Source organism: Prionailurus bengalensis, chromosome C2 (genome assembly GCF_016509475.1).
Source record: "Prionailurus bengalensis isolate Pbe53 chromosome C2, Fcat_Pben_1.1_paternal_pri, whole genome shotgun sequence".
NCBI lineage: Eukaryota > Metazoa > Chordata > Mammalia > Carnivora > Felidae > Prionailurus > Prionailurus bengalensis.
The window spans coordinates 134,670,847-134,690,428 of NC_057350.1; the positions used below are offsets into that span (position 1 = coordinate 134,670,847).

Sequence of the window (19,582 nt, forward strand, 5' to 3'; positions counted from 1 at the left end):
GGCCATCTTGGAGGGTGTGCACCATGCTGTTTAATATCATGCAACTAGTAAGAATAAAATTTGAGTTTAAAGTTTTTGTTTTTGTTTTTACCTCAGTTAACCTTGCTCTCAACTCATATTACTCCCAGTTTGAACAACAAAACCTTGGTTCCTTCACCTGTCTGGGGCACTAGCCCCATCGCTTGCCTTAAGCCACATCTGAATTCTCACTTTATAGCAAAGACAGTAAAGGCTATTAGGAGAAAAGATAGTTGTTGTTGTTTTTTTTTCTTAGATTTTAGTTATTTTGGTCTAATCCATTTATATAAAGTCCACAGTAAGTACTGCCAAGTAGAAATAAGAATTAATTTACAGTTTCCAGATTCATAAGAAACACTGGTAAGAAAAGGAGCAGATGGGCCATCAATTTGGGGGATAAAACAAGGCAATCCTCAAAACCCTCAGTGCCCTTCCCCCTGTCCCTAGTCCTGGTCCTGGAATTAACTCAGCCCAGGCTATTGGAAGAACCAGCAGTAACTTTTTTTTCATAAGCTTATCTCAGCCTGGCCAAGCAGACCATTGCTTATGAAGAAAGGCATGACAGACTAAAACCCAGGGCATCCTGGATACATCTACTAAGTCCCCAGAAGCTCGGATGTGGGCATGAGCAGCCCAGGCAAGTCCCTCACTTCCAGGAAGCCGGTTTGGTTGAGGCACTAACCCAGGGGTTTTCCCACACTGCGGCTGGTGGGCCCAGGGATCAGACCTGGTCTGAGATTTCCAGGGCCTTCCTGTGCCCACCACACAGTAGACAAATCTCCAGCCATGCAGCACCCACCAAGCAAAGATAGACCACGGTAAGTCAAAGCAGATGCTTTTCCAAGATAAAACACAGACTCTATAAAGGCTGTGCCTGCATTGAACTGGTTTCCAGAGAAACCAGACCCTGGGGTAGGACATTAATAATGTAGAACTGGATGGAATGTTTTAGACATTGGTTCCTACACTGAGGGACCCCGCCCTGACAAAGAGCAAGTAATCAATAAATATCCAATGAATTAATTTTACTGAATAAGCTTATCAGAAAAGACTGCTTTCTCCATTAAGGAAAGTCCACCCCACTAAGTATGCCAGCTCCCGTAGGAATATGTTACCAGTCTTGGATCAAAAGCAACATTCACTCCAAATTGTGCCATACTGTGTTCATGCTTACTACACAATTCTGAATTTACACCTGGGATACCCAACTGAAATAATCCCCTTCCTCTCTGGAGAAGAAGACTATCAAACTAATGTATCCTCCTCCTAATAAATCCTATGTATGTACCTGAAAAGTATGTTTATGCAATAAAATGGGAAAACATCTCAGCTGCTGGTAAGTGTAGCAGGTACCCATCACCTATGTAATTTTTATTTATCAAAAGATCTGGCCTGTAAATAAAGAACAGCTTGAAATATGTCTAAAGCACAGAACTGAGCAAATGACTTTCTAGACATGATGACAGTGACATCCAACTTGAAGTCAGAATCCTCTACCTTTTCATACCAGAGTTGTTTTCAAAAATATTTCATAGACAACATTCAACAAGCCTCCTTTCTTTGAAGGATCAGTGAAGTCTGGTCAAAGTGCTGGAGAAAGCTTCTTTATAAAAAGTCTTTGAAGCAATATTGCTAGTAACATTAGTAGAACACATAGAACATTAACTTGTTTTCTGTTTCATTTTAACCAAATTTGATAAAAATTATTCCCGCTACTACAGCGCTGCTTTTATGAATTCTGCAGAAAAATAATTTGGTTTTGCTCTGACAGATAACAGTCATCACCCAGAAATTTCATTTCACTGAAGGCAGACTTAAGTCGCTGAAATTTACTGCTTGCACACAGACACACACATACAAACCTGAGCTTTTCCTCACACAACACTGAGTGTTGTTTCTTGGTCTGGCTTCAGACTAGCTGGGAAAAGAGCAGGAAGAATTTTTACATTAAGAAAGGAATGCAAAGAATGCCTTCCTTCCTCTTAAATCTAATCTTATTACCTCCATTAGTGAATATTTAACAATAACATTAATACTAATAGACTTGCTTGCATTATCAAAAGCAGCAATAATACAGAAGACGCACATCGTAGCTTTGCTCAGAAAAGCTTAAAGCCATGTCATGCATATTATCTCATTTATCTTTAAAAATCCCCACAAACTCTGTAAAAGCATATTTATCTGCAGTAAGACATGTTTTATGGGAACCGATTTCCTTACCACTCTGCGTCTTCAGTATAAAAACAGGGTCTGTTTTTAGCACACCTCCCAACCAGAACCTCAACTCATAACTCATGCTGCTGACTTCCTTTCATGAGTCTTAAAAACAAAACAAAAAAAAAAGCAACCGACTCAGAGCAATTACAGAAACTGAAACAAAAATGAAACACAGGTAAGAAATTAAATAAATTCACAGCACCCAACAATTGCTGTTGCCCAAACTGAAATTAAATAAATATACACACACGCTCTCCATGAAAACTCTGCTACACAATTTATTAATGAACAGTGAAAGGAAACAGAAGCCGAAAGTGGGTCAGGAGAAACTGTTTAATCTAATAGTCTGGAAATTATACTGGAAGGAACAGATGGTTTCACAGAAGTCGATGCTACCTAGAGCAGCAAGGAGCGATTTTCTAGGAAAGAAAAATGTTTCCCTACCCTATTGCACATACTATTTTCAGCAAAGGAGGAGTCTATATTCAGCACAGGATAACCTCTGAGCTTGGCATAGTGACAAAACTGGGACTAAGTGGCAGCCATCCACACGTACCCGAGTTCAGACTTGGCCTTCCAAATCTGAGCTAGAGGTCAAACAGCCCTATTTTAAAACCAGCAGCGAGGGGCGCCTGGGTGGCGCAGTCGGTTAAGCGGCCGACTTCGGCTCAGGTCATGATCTCGCGGTCTGTGAGTTCCAGCCCCCCCGTAGGGCTCTGGGCTGACAACTCGGAGCCTGGAGCCTGTTTCCGATTCTGTGTCTCCCTCTCTCTCTGCCCCTCCCCCGTTCATGCTCTGTCTCTCTCTGTCCCAAAAATAAATAAACGTTGAAAAAAAAAAATTAAAAAAAAAAACAAAAAACCAGCAGCGAAAGGAAGCCAACACTATACTCTAGTGGGTTATTAACCACATTCGTGATTTTGCCAAAGAAGAAAGTGGTTCTCAATAGGCGATGGACAGTGTGATCTTCACATGGCTTCCAAGCCCCAGACTCTGAAAGTCCTGGGCAGCAGCAAGATCACAGGTCACATGGAGTCAGAAGACTGAAGTTCAAGCTGTTCCCTGCACAACAACCCTGTGAATGAGCCTCTACATCTATATATACCACAAGACTGAAAAATCACCTATAGAGTTGTAAGGATTACTTGAGTTCAAGCATATGAACCTGCGCGTTACTCCATACAGCATAACAATCAGTTGCCATTTTCATCTCCACTACATCATTCACCAAAACATACAGTTCTTCCTAGAGCAGGGCTCAATTGAAGGGAGGGCTGTCACAATGGGGTCTTTTAATGACAGGCCACAGTCTACCAAGCCTCAAACTGTACCAGAGAAACCTATGGTATAGCCAACGCTACTTATGAGCAAAGGATTTGAAGAAGGCAAGTCTGAGTTCTGATTCTAGCCTTATCACATATTTGCTGTGTGACCACAGGCATCTTGGGTAACCTCTCTGAGCTCTGTTTACTCGTCTGCAAAATCAAGATCCTGTGAGGATTAATTTGCACTGAGCATGGTACATGGCTGATTACCTATTAGTACTGTTGTTATTGTTACAATAATGATAATATCATCATTCAGGTCCATTGCTCCTGTCACAATCTCATCATCTGCAGGGATCCTCAGAGACTCAAGAGATGGCACAGGAGTAGAACAGTCTTTCTGATATTAAGATTAAGGGCTGCAGCAGGAGGACCCTCCCTCAGGGATGAGCGTAAGCTTTAGGGAATGTAAAAAGCCATTACCCCCAACTCAGACCAGGGGACTTCCTGCCTTATGCTGTAACATCAAGGGCTGCTTTGGGCCTGCCTTCTATCCCCACCCCCCACCCCCCCCTACTTCATGGCTTCTGACATTTTGCTTCAAGGTTGGTTGGTCTATTTGTTTTACCCAGAAAAAAACAAAAACAAAAAACCAAAAAACCTGACATCAGTGACTTTATGTTCAATTCAGCTGAAGAGCTGCAAATATTATAGATGAATCTGTTATGTTCTAAAGCTTCAGGTATCATATTTAGAGAGAGGTAATAAATACCTCATTAAGGATGGAAAAACAAACACTTCAGAGCACTTGAGGCTCCATCTAAAGGAACCCCATGATGAAACCCACTTTAAACCAAGAATCCTCCTGTAATGCAAATAACCACCCCATCCCCCAGTTCTTTTCCTTACTTTCCATACTTTACCATGTTGGGCTTCCCTGTAAAGGGGGACCCACACCTGTAGGCCCCTGCAGCCAAGTGTCACGCCTAGCCAACTCCCTGATCTATCACAGACTCAAGCTCATCCATTCACACTTGTTCTAGGTTTTCAACTTGAGCTCATTTGTATGGGGCCTGGTCAGGCTGGGAAGGGCAAAGCAAAGGAACAGAAAAGGGGCACAGGGAACAGAGGTGGTGGAGACTTAATTAAGGCAAAGGCTTCCAGAAAAGAGCCAAGGAAGAGGCTGGGACACATGACTGGTGGGGCACAACCACAGCCTACAGATCTTCTAAGGTGGCATAGTTAAAACTAAATGTGATGAGCCATGCAACTGAAAATAAAGGTCGATCGAGATGTTGGGGTTGTAACTGGGCCCCCAATACACCTGGCCAGAGTATTACACCTGTGGCCAAAGCCACAGTTCTGACTGTCCCGAGAGCCTGGCTATGTATGATCTCCTGCCCTCAATGAGTGGGCCAAGGCCTCTGAGCCAAGGAGGGGCTGTCTGCAGACCCCAGGCCACTGGCTACAAACCCACTAGGCAGCAAGAAACTGGCCCCTAAACCCATCTCTCACTTCTCTTCCTTTCACCTGCACCCAAAAACTGCCTTGTAAACCCTTATAACCCATCAGTGCAGCTTCCCCTCCTCAAATCCATCCTTCCCTCCTGTGTCCACTGTGTTCACTGCCCATGGCCTAACCCAGTGGTTTTCAATGTGGTCCCTGTAGCAGCAACACCCAAGAAGAAGCATCGCCTGGGAACTTGCTAGAAATGCAAAATCTTGGGCCCCACCCCAGAACTTCAGAATGACAAATTCCAGGGGTAGGGGTGCAGCAATCTACATCCTGTGATTCTCGCGTTGCCAAAGTTTGAGGACAACTGTTTATTCCAGGGCCTCCCAGTCTAAACCATGTCACACAATCGCTCAGCACTCTGGGGAAAGAAACCAGTCATCAGGGAACTGGAGGCAACCTGCAGAAGAATCCATCAGTCCAAAGGTTGAAGGGAAACAAAATCTCAGCACACGTGACCCACCTGAGGGTAACCAGTGGGAGTACCCACACTTACACCAACCATCTAGCACTTTATACACGCTCATGCATTCTCAGCCATAGCTGCATACTGGCCTCACCCGTAGTTGCAAAACATACTGACGTCTGGGTCCCTTCCCCAAGACTGACTGAAGTGGTCTGGGGTGTAGGGTGGGCATGGGAATTTTTTAAGCAAAGTTTGAGAAGCAATGTATCCACTGGTACTAATTTTTGTCTTAGGAGTACGGCCTCTCCTTCCAAATATATTACAAGCTACTTGGAAATTAATGATGAGTAGGTGACAATAGATAGTTAGGTATGTAAGGATTTATTGACTTTATTTTCTGCTTTAAAAAAATACCTTTTTCTTTCTGCCATCTCCACTCAGATAAAAGAAAATCAGCTGGAAACTTGTTACAAATGCAGGTTCTCCAGCCTTGCCCCAGACCTAAAGAATCAGAAACTCGGGCCGGGGCCTGGGCTTCTTCTAACGAGCCCTCCTGGTGATTCTGATTCACCCTCAAGTTGGAGAACTACTATTTTAAGAAAATGATACGTTCTAAAAGCTTTCTCTGGAGGTTAACATTATTTTGATTGATATCTTAGACCCTGCTTATCACCTCCCTTCATGATCCATGAAATCGGACAGGCTAACAGTGCTGGGACATATAACCAGCTATTAGGCACCCAATAGCCCCCAAACACTTTGATCTGTAATTTTTAGGCCTCAATATAAATTATGATCCATATTTTTTAGGTTAGCTTTTTTTCTTGGTTGTAGAGACAGATTAAAAGGACAACTTAAATAGACAATGATTATCAGCTGCTTCTGCAGTTGCAGTGAGGGCTAAGGTGACCCAGACTGGAAGTTAAATAAAAACTGGACCCTAAAATGATCCAATGCACAATCTGCATGTTTTGAATAATGAATGTCATCCTGTGTTATTATCATGACCACCCAAAATTTAGATACAGAGCTTAAGGCTAAAATGCTGGCAGCCAAAATCCTAGTCAGCACAACGTCAAAGAAAAATCCCAAAGGTCAGTTCTTAAAGACCTGTCAGACAGGAAAACCACAAAGATGGGAATTTTTTAAATGTGGCAATGTGAACTAATTTTAGAAATTGTAATGCATGTCATGGGACATGCTTTATTAGCAAGAATTTAAGAGGAGAAATAAGATGAATTGAAGAAGATATGCAATGGAGCAGGAGATACTTTTCAACTTTTTCAGGTCGAAGCACTTCAATTTCGCTTCAACCCAGCCAGTGTGCAGGAGATTCAGGAACTAAGAGAGCCCAAAGTGATGGCTCCGCTGTGCCGTAAGATGGTGGGATATGCTACAAACACCCAACACCTTGCTGGCCTAGAGCAAGTAGCTTTTACAACCCCTTGAAACTCAAGATCTCAATTTACTCCTCTATACCACAAAGGTAACCACCTACCTCCTGAGATTGTTGTTAGCTTTTAAAATGGACTAATACGACATGAGATACCGAATACGTAGTGGCTCTCATTATCACATATAAAAAATGAAGCTACTAACTCTTACCTCCCATGCATTGTTGTTGGAAATGTTGAATGGTGCAACTATTTTGGAAAACAGTTGGCAGTTCCATATAAAGGTAAACATACATTTACCAAATAATCCAGCAATTCCACTCCTCCTTATTTACCCAACTGAGATGAAAACGTATGTCCACACAAGACTTGTTCACAAATGTTCATAGCAGCTTTTTTGATAACAGCTCCAAATTGGAAACAGCCCTAATGTTCAACAGAAGAATGATGAAACCAATTGTGGCACAACCAGACAATGGAGTATCATTCACAAACAAAAGGGAATGAGCTCTTGATACATACAACGGCACCGATGAATCACAAAAGCAGCACGCTGAGTTAAAGAAGTCAGACACAAAAAACGATCCCACCGCTACATTATTCTATAAGAAGCAAAACTAACGGTGACAGAATGCAGATCAGCAGTAATCTGGAGCACGGGCTTGGGGGGGGCGGGGCATGAGAGGATTTTCTGGGGTGATGGGAAAATTCTGTATTTTGAGTGTGGTGGCAGTTCCATGGGTGCTTACACTTATCAAAACTCATCAAACCACATGCTTAATATGGGTGTATTTCATTGCTCATAAGTTATACCTTTAATAGAGCTATTTAAACAAATACACAGACACCATTCAGCAGGCCAGACAGGTTGGCGCTGAACTCTCTTTCATGTGCAGTTGAAAAATCCTATGTGAAGAGAGTTAAAACACTGGGTTCTGGTCCCACTTACTACTTACTACCTGTCAAGGCCATTTCCTCAACTGAAAAGAGACAGAGAGAGAGAGAGAGAAAACCTAGATTCCCAGGGCTACTTGGATGATAGAGTGAATGTGTTATTTGAAAATACTTTAAAGCAGAATCTGAGTATCCAGCTGGGCACGCACCCAGCATGCCATCCACTCTGCCAGTCCCTCACTCCTCCTCACCTGCCATTCAGTCCCTGGGACCACCTCCTAATCTCTCTTGACCCCACCCACTCCTCTTGTCCCCACTGCCACTCCCTCAACAGAGGCCACTTTCGCCCCTTGCCTGATGACTGCAATGGCTTCCAAATGGTTTCTCCTTCCCCAGTTTTACTCCTTCCATTCTCCTTCATTGTAAACCCAGACCAGACTTTCCAGAATGTGAATGTGACATGTCACCCACCCTGTTCCCACCTTAAAAACCATTCAGCACTCTTGAGAAAGCTTAGACTCCTCAGTCCAAGACCCAAGATCTTTACTCATTTGGCTTCTACTTACTTTTCCCAAAGGTCACACTCCAACCAAATGGAACTGCCTACAGCTTACCATTTATGCAATGTTGTCGTCAGGTTCTGACCCTCCCATAGGTTGTCCCCTTTGTCTGAAAAGATCATCTCCTTCCACCCTCAATCTTCTGTCTGGATAACTCTAAATCTACCTGTGGATCTCAAGTCTTCCTCAACACACACACTCTTTCAACATGACTAGGGGCTACCACGTCCCCTCTATCATCATCATGCTATCATCAAGTCCTACAATTGCCTGGCTCTTCGTCTGTAAGAGATTTTGAACTGATCTAGACTAGCGGACTAGACTGAAGCTATGGACTGAATGTGTCTCCCTTCAAAAGTCAGATGTTGACTTTTCAGTCAACATTCTGTGTGTGTCAACCAGTGTGACTATTTGGAGTAAGGAATTAAGGTTAAATGAGGTCATAAGAGTGGGCATCTAATCCGATAGGATTAATGTTCTTATAAAAAGAGACATAACAGAACTTACTCACTGTCCCTCTCTCAGTCACGTGAGGACACAGCAAGAAAGCAGTCCTCTGCAAGCCTCTTACCAGGCTCTTACCAGGACCCAACCATGCCAGCCCTCTGATCTCAGACTTTCAGTCTCCGTAACTGTGAGAAAATAAATGTCTGTGGTTTAAGTTGCCTGGTCTGGAGTATTTTGTTACGGCAGCTGAGCTAACTAACCAACTCGGAAAACCTCCTGTCTGGTTCACCCATATGTCCTCAGGACGCAAATCTGGCCCCAGGTCAACATTCAGTAAGTATCTATGGAATCAATTAATTATCATCTTATGGTCCCTAGCAGACCCACGGGCAAACTTTCATAATGAAAATAGCACATTAGTTTGAATTAGAGGTACAGATTCAGACGTGGAACCAAGTTATCCTCTCTTGAAAACAGACTAGAGCAGCATGGCCCCCACAGAACTCACCATGATGATGGATGTGTTTTGTACCTTTACTGTCCACATGTGACTGGTGAGCACTTGAAATTGTGGCTAGTGTGACAGAGGAGCTGAAGTTTTAATTTTACTGAATTTTAATTACTACATGTAAAGAGCCACCTGGCTGGTGGCTCCTGTACAAGACAGCGCAGGACTAGATGGTTGAAGCAAGAATAAAGCCCTGGACACTAGCCTCATTAGGCAGGTGCCAACCTCCCTGGCACCGAACATGTACAAAACATAACTGATTCTCATGAGGCTGACATAGGTAGCTTTCAAGTGGTATTAGAGTGGCCTGGCACAGAGAAGCTGGCAAAACATATGTACAAAAGGGATAATGAGGCACCATTTTGCAGAAATTGTGGCACTTTATGGGCCTCTATCTGTGATGAAACTCTCCAAAGGGCAGGCTCATCCCTTGGTGACCAGAGTTAATTGAAAATTTAAGACCCAATCAAATCACTCAGAATTGAGATTTTTGGCAGCTTATGTGCTTCACTTTGAGGATCCTGCTGCTTTTCACCTCTGTCAGCCCAACAAGCGGGGTTTCATGTTCCAATATCATCTACAGTAGCACTGAGCTCTGAGCAGGGGACAAACAAAACAGCGTTCACTCTGATTCTGACTTTCGTAAAAGTGCACGACTCCTTCCGGCTTAAGCCACCAGGTGGAAGTGGGCCCACACCCTCCCTCCAACTTGCAATTTGTTAGAGTCAGATGAGCATCTTCTCAATGATAAATAAGCCTATCAAGTGCTACTTAAAAATCTTCGATGGCCAAAACAATATGGGCGAGGAATATCCTTACACCCTCCTACCCGATAACACCAGTTTTCTAACAAGAATGTTCTATTTGATGTTAATGCCTACTTGTCTAGCACCTTGCAGTATCCGAGGCATAAGAGCTCTGAGGCCCAAGAGATCTGAGTTCAAATTGCACCCCAATCACTTCCTAGCACTGCATCTTTAGAAAAGTTACTTAACCTCCTGAGTGTTGGTTACCCATCTGCAGAAAAGGGATGTGTGTACCCATACACCTCGCTGTGTTTCTGGGAGAATAAAATGACATAAGATGCCACACAAAGATGAATGCTAATTGGTAATAGCCCAATTGGTAACAGCCCAAACCAGAAGCAACCCAAATGTCCATCAACACATGACGGAAAAACAAACTGAGACACACCCAGATGATAGAATACTACTCAGCCATAAACTAAGAATGAACTACTACACGTAAAACAACATAAATGAATCTCAAAATAAGCAAGCTGAGTGGAAAAGGCCAGACCAAAAAGAGTACATACCACATGGCTCCATTAGTAGAAAATAAAATCAGTGACAGAAAGCATACCGTTGGTTGTCTGGGGACAGAGGGCTGGAAAAAACGAGGGGTTACAAAGGAGCAGGAAGAAACCTTGTGGGAGATGGAAATGTCTTGCCTCTTGATGAGGTAATGGTTTCATGGGTCTGAACACTTTAAATACATGCAGTGTGACGTGCTTAAATTATATTTCAATAAAGCTGAAAAAGTTGGGAAGATGTCCCATCACAGGACTTGGCACATAGTAGGCTCTCAGCAAATGCTGGCTCCATTCTGGAGCAGTAACAAAGGATCCCATTAGAATTCTGGAAAAGAACTTGAGGGGCTGCCAGGGAAATGAGTCAGCATACGTAACAGGTACTCTGGTTTACTAGAACCCAGTTATGTAGGACACGCTATTCTCAGCTAAAAAGTGTGAACAAGAAAGACGAAGAGAAAGATAAGCAAGGCTTGATCTCTGCCCTCAAGGAAACACAAATACGTTTAATATATGATGTAATAAAAGTGTCATAAGGATGCTACTGACGAACGACAGGCGTGCATAGAGGAGTAATTGTGATGGACGCAGGTCGGGAGGTACAGTTTCAGGTGGGTGGGACTTTGGCAAGGGCTGAGGGGCGGGGCAGGCTCTGTGAGGCTGGAGGAGCGGAAGCTGGGGTGGGAGGGGGCGGGGCCAGGCCCGGTGTCCTCCAAGTAGGGGAGGGTCCACAAAGGGCAAGGATGAGCTGAGGAAGGTCCTGGGCGCCTGGCGGAATCTCCGCTGCATTTTTCCAAGGGAACCCGCCAAAGGGCTCAGCATAATCAGATTTGTGTTTTACACAAATAGGTCCTATCTAGAGGGCAATCTGGCAATTTATCAAGAGTCCTGACATTCATATCTTTCAACTCAGTAATTCCTGAGGAAATAATCAAAAATGCACACAAAGATTTATGTATAGCACTGCTTATGCCAGCATTATTTATAATAGCCCAAAGCCCGAAATAACTTAAATGTCCAATAAAAGAAGACTGTTAAATAAATTATGGTATGCTGAGTGATTAAATCATATATAGCCTTTAAATCATATTCTGAGAACATATGGAATGACAGGGCACTGCCTCACTATCCACTGTTAAGCTGAAAAAAAGCAGGACACAAAAATATACATTAAGTATTCATTCAACAAATATTTATTGATTATCTACTATGTGCCAGGCACTGTTCTCTAAGTATTGAGGGTACCACAGAGGCTAAAACAGACACAATCCTGAACTCGTTAGAGGAATTCTATCCTCTAACGAAAGAAGGCAGACCACAAGGAAACAAATAACAATAAACAAAATACATAGCAATTAAAATTTTTTTATGTTTATTTATTTTTGAAAGAGAGAGAGAGACAAAGCACGAGTAGGGGAGGGGCAGAGAGAGAGAAAGACAGAGGATCTAAAGCAGGCTCCAGGCTATCAGCACAGAGCCTGACACGGGGCTTGAACTCAAGAACTGTGAGATCACAACCTGAGCCAAAATCACACACTTAACTGACTGAGCCACCCAGGCGGTCCAATATGTAGCACTTTAGATGGTAAGAAGTGTTATGGAGAAAATCAAGAGGGCAAAGGGATGGGGAGTCGGAGATTAGGTAGAAATATATAGGTGGTTATAGAGAAATTATATAATTTCTATAGGTGGTTATATAGAAATCTATATAATATATATAGAATATATACATATATATATATAAAATATATATATTCTATAAATATATAGAAATTATATAGGTGGTCAGGGAGGGTTTTACAGAGAAGGAGGTTAAGGGTTTGTGCCAAGGGTATATCTGGGAGGATTTCTAGGCAGAGGAAACAGGTAGTGCAAAGGCCCTAAAGAGTCCTGGAGGGTTCAAGAAAGAGCAAGACCAAAATGGCAGAACATGCAGGACAAACATCTGGAGAATGAGGGTGGAAAGTAGCTGGTGCCACTCAGGGTGAGGGGGAGCCATGGCAGGGCTTTGAGCAGAAGAGTGGCATGATCTATAGGGGACATGGGTGGACGTAGGGAGATCAGTTGGGACTTGTCCAGTGTTTTCGTAACTTTTTAATAGTGGAGGTATGTTCATTTCATAATCACAAAACAAAAGGTCATTCAGTCAAAGAAAGCACAATGCAGCAAGCAGTGTGGGTGCTCTGAGCAGAGTACAAGGTAGCAGAGAAACTAATCAGGAGGTTAGGGGGATAACTTAGATGATAAGTCATGGAGCAGTAGGTACACAGAGGAGGACACATGTCTGTGGAAGTTTCTGTGAGCAAAAATTACTCTTCTTAATAATAAAAGAAATACAACCATGATGCAAAATATATATATGTCTATATATATATATATGTCTATATATATGTGTCTATAAAAGAGAAAAAGAATTACCCCATATTCTCAGCTTCCTAACAATTTTTAACATGTTGGTGTATTTCCTTGCAATCTCTTTTCCTATACATGCTTTGGTTTTCTCCTTAATCATTCGACAATGCCTAAACCATTGTAGGCACTCAAATATTCACTGAACAAATAATGGATGACCAAATACTCCAAACACTTTTGTGTTCAGATTTGCTCGTGTTAAGTTAGCTATATTACAAGCATTTTCAGAAACAGCTTTAATAGGCTTGGGTGATGCAATGGAAATGGTGGGCAAGGAGAAAGTATGGTCACAGATGCCTAAGGTGTCAAATATGACTGTTTAAGAGGATGGTGGTGACATTATTCATCAAGGGCACCAGCAGGAAGCCAATCTGATGAGGAAGATGCTGGGTTCAGTTTGGGGGGACCTAAGGGACCCACAGAACGTCCCTGCAGAGAGGCCCAGCTGCCCATCTCTCTTGGGGCTCAAGAAGCAGCGGGAGCCTCGGTGCAGCGGTGGTCTCAGCAGGAACAGAGGTGGAGGCAACACCAGCTGCCCTACTAGGTGCTGAGAATTGTGCTACGAGCTTCTCGCATCTTCCCTCTTCCAGTCTACAGTTGCCCTGAGGGGCGGGTATTCACGTGTTCATGAGACAGAAGAGCACACTGCAGGCCAACTCCACAGCAGAGCCAGACATGAGCCCCCAAATATGAGGGCTTTCCCCACCTACTCTCTTTTCTGTTAACAGAAGCCTAAAATGTACCCAGCAGCCCAGGGAGAAAGTGGCAAGATGCCTTAGTTAGTGCCTGTGTTTGGTCACAACTTCTAGGGACTGCCCTCCACACCAAAAGAATGATCTCTCCTCTTCCGAAAACATATCTTACGTATTTTCTTGCTTAAAATTATAGCCTGTTGAGGGTTTTGTTTTGTTTTGTTTTTCATGTGTATGAGTCTTCTCTCCCACTGGGTAAGAAGCTGCAGGAAATCAGGACACGCTGCCCATCTGCCCCACAGCTCCAGCCCGACACTGCGCACGGTCAGGGCTCAGCAACTCCTCTGGATGAAAATGCTACCTCTTGCCCGTCACCCCAGAGCCACCGGGACACTGTTAGTGAGGTGACCTGGACGCCCTGCGGCTCGGATGAGGCAAAGCCAAGCCCAGACGGACAAGCACTCTCGAAAGATGCCAGGCAGCAGGCAGGTAACTTTGGAGGGACAGACACAACAGGAGATAAGGCAAAATTTCCCTTCTCCACATGGCTCCCTACGAAACAGTCTGCAAACTAGCTGGCCCAGGGGTCAAACACGGCCCACCAGCATGTGTGTACTTTTTGTCTTGCACGTGGTTTTAACGTGTTACAATTTAATTTAGTTGCTATCTTTTCAAAAGTGAAAAGCTGCACATACAAATCTGGACTTCTAAAGGCAGTATGTTTTCAAAGGCCCACTTTTACAAGTTCCCCACAGCCCCTCACCCCACTCACCTCCCAGGCGTGTCCTGTCAGGCCCCACCAGCCCTGCCGTGGGTTGGGGGGGGGACACACACCTCGGGTGCGGGGCTGAGCTGAGCTCACCCACCTCCAGGGGGGGCAAGGCCGCCTGTACTCACCCGCACTCAGGGTAGTGAACTCCAGGAAGCGGTATTCGTAGGACACATCTATCTTGGTTTCCACCTGAGGCCTCTTTAAAGTTGAATAGATATTTCCAGGCCGTTTGTCATCACGTTTCTCTAACTTGTTCAATCCGCAACCCATTTCAGCAGCTGCAGCAGAAGCCAAAAAAAAGGACAAGGGGGGGGGGGTGTGATTTTTTTTTTTTTTTCTGAGATTTTGTTTTCAAGCACCATAGTGTAAAAGACCCCGTACTTCCCTGAAGACTACATAAAGGACCTCAGCCTTTAGGACGCCTAGAGTATAATTCAGTGGATGACCTGAACACCTGAGGAACTGTGCTCAGTACCCAGGCTGGCTTCTCTTTCTGTGAGGACACCATTACCAGGCATCCCGCACTTTTGTGATGACACCAAAAGCCTACTTGTCTTTATCTTTTTCCCCTACCTGAGGAAAATAATACCTCAGAGCGCCTCAGTTCCACTATAATCTGTACACAGGATTAAAAAATGAGATCTTAAAAGCAATGTGGTACATTATGGTGTCAGCCCATCTGAAAAGAAAAGACAAAACAAGAGACGTGTCGCCTTCGCTATGGTTGCTAAGAGAGAATCAGAAGTTGTTGGTACAATTTCTAAACTCCGAAGTCCTTTCTGCCCTCACCAGCAATTATTTAGACAGGAATTTATACTCATAAAACATCTCTTAAAGTAGACGGTGGTATTTTTATCCGCTTCATCTAAAAGTCCCCCTTCCATTCTTTTTTAGACCAAACCACATGAAATAACAGGACGCTTCCACTCTCTTAGAGAGTCGTTTTAGACCAAAATGAAGACTGGCTGAACACTAATAGCAGGCCAAGAGAAACTGGAAGCAGAAATGCACGTGTGTTAGAGTGAAGATCTGTGGCTATCGTTGGAAGGGAAAATGGAGAAATGCTAGAATAATGTGCATATTAGGGTGGGCTGACCTCCCAGCCTTTCGAGGGCTTAAAAACAACGAAGTTCTCTGTTTATTTAGGCAGAATGACATTCACGAAATGACTTTTTATCCACTGCCCAGACTTCAGTAGAAGATATTTTCCTTTGGTGCGCTGAGCATGACCAATAATTCTTCCCCCTTCTCTGGCGTAGTGGAGCTGCCATTAGAACATATTTCACAAAAATATTAACTGGCCAAGAATATCACAAACAGAAACGTGGTGACTGCTTCCTTTTAGAGATAAGAATGTCCTTCAGCTTAATCCATTCACAAGGTACCCAGCTTCCTAAGGCAAACTGGCAAGCTCCAGAAAAACACAATGAACCTCAAAAAAGCAGTAAGTGTGTGGGGGAAGGGAAGAGTGGGAGAGGGCGGTGTCGTGACAACCAGGCTATACTTTTTAGTAATTAAAAAAAGTCTGGAAGGATGGATGAGAACAGGAAGGCTTACTTACGCCTTAATAAGGGAACATTAGTGTCCAAAGGGCCAGAGCAGACATGATTTATGTGCAATCTGCATGAACTGATTACTTGTAAAATACTCTGTAGTTCTGCAGATATAATAGCTGATATGTACAGAGGCTGCATATTTACTAAAAAGCAAGCCAAGGGGCATCTGCTGAGGCAAAGCAGAAGAGAAGTGGACAGGAAGGCTCCCGTGTACTGGGGAACAGGTAAACCTGGCAAGATGAGCACGGTTACCACCAGAACAGACATGGAAATAACCCAGAGACTCACAAAGTAAGTCACTCACACACGTACCTCCCTAGGAAAGAATGTGTGTTTGGGGCCCGAAAGAAAGAAAGAAAGAAAGAAAGAAAGAAAGAAAGAAAGAAAGAAAGAAAGAAAAAGAGAAAGAAAGAAAACTCTTCCTCAAAAATCCTCCCATTCTTGTTATCCTAATAAGGTAAATTCTAGCATTAGAGATTCATTCCTTTGAAATTAGAATCACTCTCCCTCAGGATCTCCTTTGAAACCACAAATACCTCCATGGGAAGGGCAACAAATTAAGCTTGTGGTAGCCTCTAACACTTTAGTATGATTTAACATCTTCTATAAAGGACAGGTTTCCTGACAATAGAGAAAAAAGAGGAGAGAATTACCAGGACGAGTAAAAAGACTCAGAAAAAGTTAAGGAGGTGGGGGATGGCAAGAAGCATCAGAAAAATTCTCCCAATTTACAACTTTAAGGTTTCAGTCAGACTGTCTCAACTTAAGGTCTCTGCCCCAATTCACTCCAAAGGGCACTGTGCTTATCTCATAGGATATGACAAGGCTATGGGTAAATCATCTCTGTGGTCTGACACAGAAAAGATAAACAGTACCAGCCAGCAGCAAAACTATAATATCGGTGAATCCTCAATGTCTCAAACTTTAGAGATTAATTTCTTTGGAATATGCACAATGCCAATTAAGCAACCGCTTTTATAGCATGACTCTCTTTGGGAAGGAAGACATACGAAGCAGTTGTGAGCCAATAAAACCTTAGTGTCAATTTGTTTTTCTTACTCTCTTGTGTTGAGGACCCTACCTTATTCACACCCAGCACACCTGTGCTCTGCCAACCCCCAACCCCTGTCAAAATGGTGAAGATTTTCACATCATTCTAAAACTCTCTATTACAGTGGGGCGCCTGGATGGCTCAGTAGGTTGAGCATCTAACTCTTGATTTCAGTTCAAGTCATGATCCCAGGGTCGTGAGAACAAGCCCCACATCGGGCTCTGTCCTGAGTGTGGAGCCTGCTTGGGATTCTCTCTCTCCCCCTCTCCCTCTGCTCCTCTCCCCTGCTTGAGTGCTCTCTCTAAAATAAAGTAAATAAATAAAATAAAACTATCTATTACAGTCCCTACTATAGCTCAAACCAGAAAAATCTAGCTCACACAATGGAGGAAAAATAAGATAGAACAGCGCCTGATGGTACTGTTTACTATGTGAGGTTTCAAAGCTCGTATTAGAATCCCACAAGGGGCCTGGGGCAGGGATGGGTATGGGCCTTTAAGGGCAGGGAGAGGTTGGAGGCAGAGGGAAGAGCAGAGGGAACTGCCAGATGCAGGCATTTGGTGCCTGGTGTGGCTGCGCATTCCCTCCGACAGTCAGGGAGCATCTCAGTGGAAGCACATCGGCCTCAAGGGTAATAGGGCAGAAGGTAAATGGTAAGTGTAATGGTTTCGAAATACGGCCCCCAAATCCTTTGACACTCCTGCCATTGAAAGGTGGGGTCTATGTCACCTCCCCTGAATCTGGGCTCCACAGTTGCCTGATCAATACAATATGGCAGAACGGCACTGTGCCAGCTTCTGGACCCGGACCTTCAGAAACTAGCACATACTTCTTGATTCTTGGGATGCCGACTCTTGGATCCCAGCCACCATGCCATGAGGGAGCCCAAGCAGCCCCACAGGGAGGCCCATTTGGGGAGGAACCGACAGCCAGCACCAACTTGCCAGCCATCTTGCTGGTGAGCCATCTTGGAAGTTGAGCCTCTGTCTCGGTCAAGACGCTGACACTGTGTGAGGCAGAGACAAGCTGTTTCCACCAAACTCTGCCCAAACTGCAGATCCTTGAGCAAAATACACCATTGTTTCTGTTTCAAGCCTCTAAGTCTGGGGATGATTCATCATGCAATATGTAACTCATTCACCAAGTTTGTTCAAAAAGACCATGGCCTGCTGCCTCCTCAGTAGACTACCAGTCGAGATGGCCTGCATTTAGAGGTTCTGCTTTAGCCACTCGCCCTTAGAAGGGCATTTCGGTTGTTTCCAGGTGATTATGAATAAAATGGCTATAAACATTCATGCAGAGGTTTTTAAGAGGACCAAAGGTTTCATCTCTCTAGGGTAATACCTAGGAGTGAGATTTCTGGGCTGTGCGGTAAGTGCAGGGGTCCTGTTAATGAATGATGCTTCTCTTTCCGCACTCAGGGTGGCCAGATGCTGACCCCAGGAGAGGCCTGGCGGAAGTGAGACCCTCTGAGAGACTGATAGATTAGCCCCTCTACCTCCTGCTCACTCTGCAGCATCAGCTCACTGGGTGGAATCGTGAGAGCGGTGCTATTCCTGGCTCTTTCTCCTTTTGTTGTTGTCTATTTCTGTAAAGGACACATGCTAAAAATCACTTATGTGTGATGAGATTCTCCCGGTACTTTATCTGTGGTCCATTCAGCCCCCACAACTCCACCCTTCCATATTCCTACGGTCACGTGAATCAAGTTAGTCATTTCATGTGTGAGTGGATCACTGACCAGCTTTGATTATATGACAGTCATACAGGAGATTTTTTCTTTTGCTTCCACCTTTGTCTTCCCGGGAGACATCCCTGCACCTATGAGTATGGGTCTCTCAAGCATCAAAGAAAGTACCAAGAAAAACCTTCCAAAAGCTCTTCAAAGGTAAAGCAAAGAGAAGTCTTTCCCCATTCCTGTGGCGAGACAGTGGGGAAAGAGCCAAAATAAACATACAGTTCTCAAGCAGAAATTGACTAAAAGTAATTAAGAACTGGCTGCTGATTATGGAGGAAAGTAAGGTAATCACTGGGAGGTTGAGATCCTAGGCTGCAAGGAGAGGACATTAGACATTGCAAATGACCAGAAAGCAGAGATCCCTCAAATGGTGACACTTTGGAAAACCAACACTTTCCAGATCAAACCCAGCATGAGGTGTGCCTTTGACACATGGGAGGCCAGCTTCATGCAGAAATTGTCAGCTCCATGAGGGAGGGAACTTTTCCAAGTTCATGACTATGTGCATGCATTCATTCATCACGCGTTTATTAAGGTCTGCTTTGAATCTGGCCCTCAATTAGGAAATATAAAAATGGGAAGACCAGGCCCTGCTCTCAAGGAGATCAGAGGTAAAATGAGTAGAAAGACAATGAACAGAGCACATGGTGCAGCGGGCTGGCTGTTCTGGAAGTCTGGGCAGAGTGCGGGACATTCACAGAAAATCTCTGTGATATAAAACAGAGAGTACAGGGGCACCTGGGTGGCTTGGTCAGTTAAGCGTCCGACTTCGGCTCAGGTCATGATCTCACGGTCCATGAGTTCGAGCCCCGCGTCGGGCTCTGGGCTGAC

General features: G+C 44.0%; 1 protein-coding gene across 4 annotated transcripts in view; it reads right to left on the reverse strand.

The window, feature by feature from the left end:
• The window catches only part of RFTN1 (raftlin, lipid raft linker 1), a 209,978-nt gene that overhangs the window by 175,660 nt on the left and 14,736 nt on the right, over positions 1-19,582 (reverse strand). For all 4 annotated transcript variants that reach the window (XM_043595469.1, XM_043595470.1, XM_043595472.1 and 1 more), the window contains exon 2: positions 14,532-14,684. In XM_043595469.1, coding sequence (XP_043451404.1) covers positions 14,532-14,676 — 145 coding nt within the window. In that variant the 5' untranslated portion in view covers positions 14,677-14,684. The remainder of the gene's footprint in view (positions 1-14,531; positions 14,685-19,582) is intronic.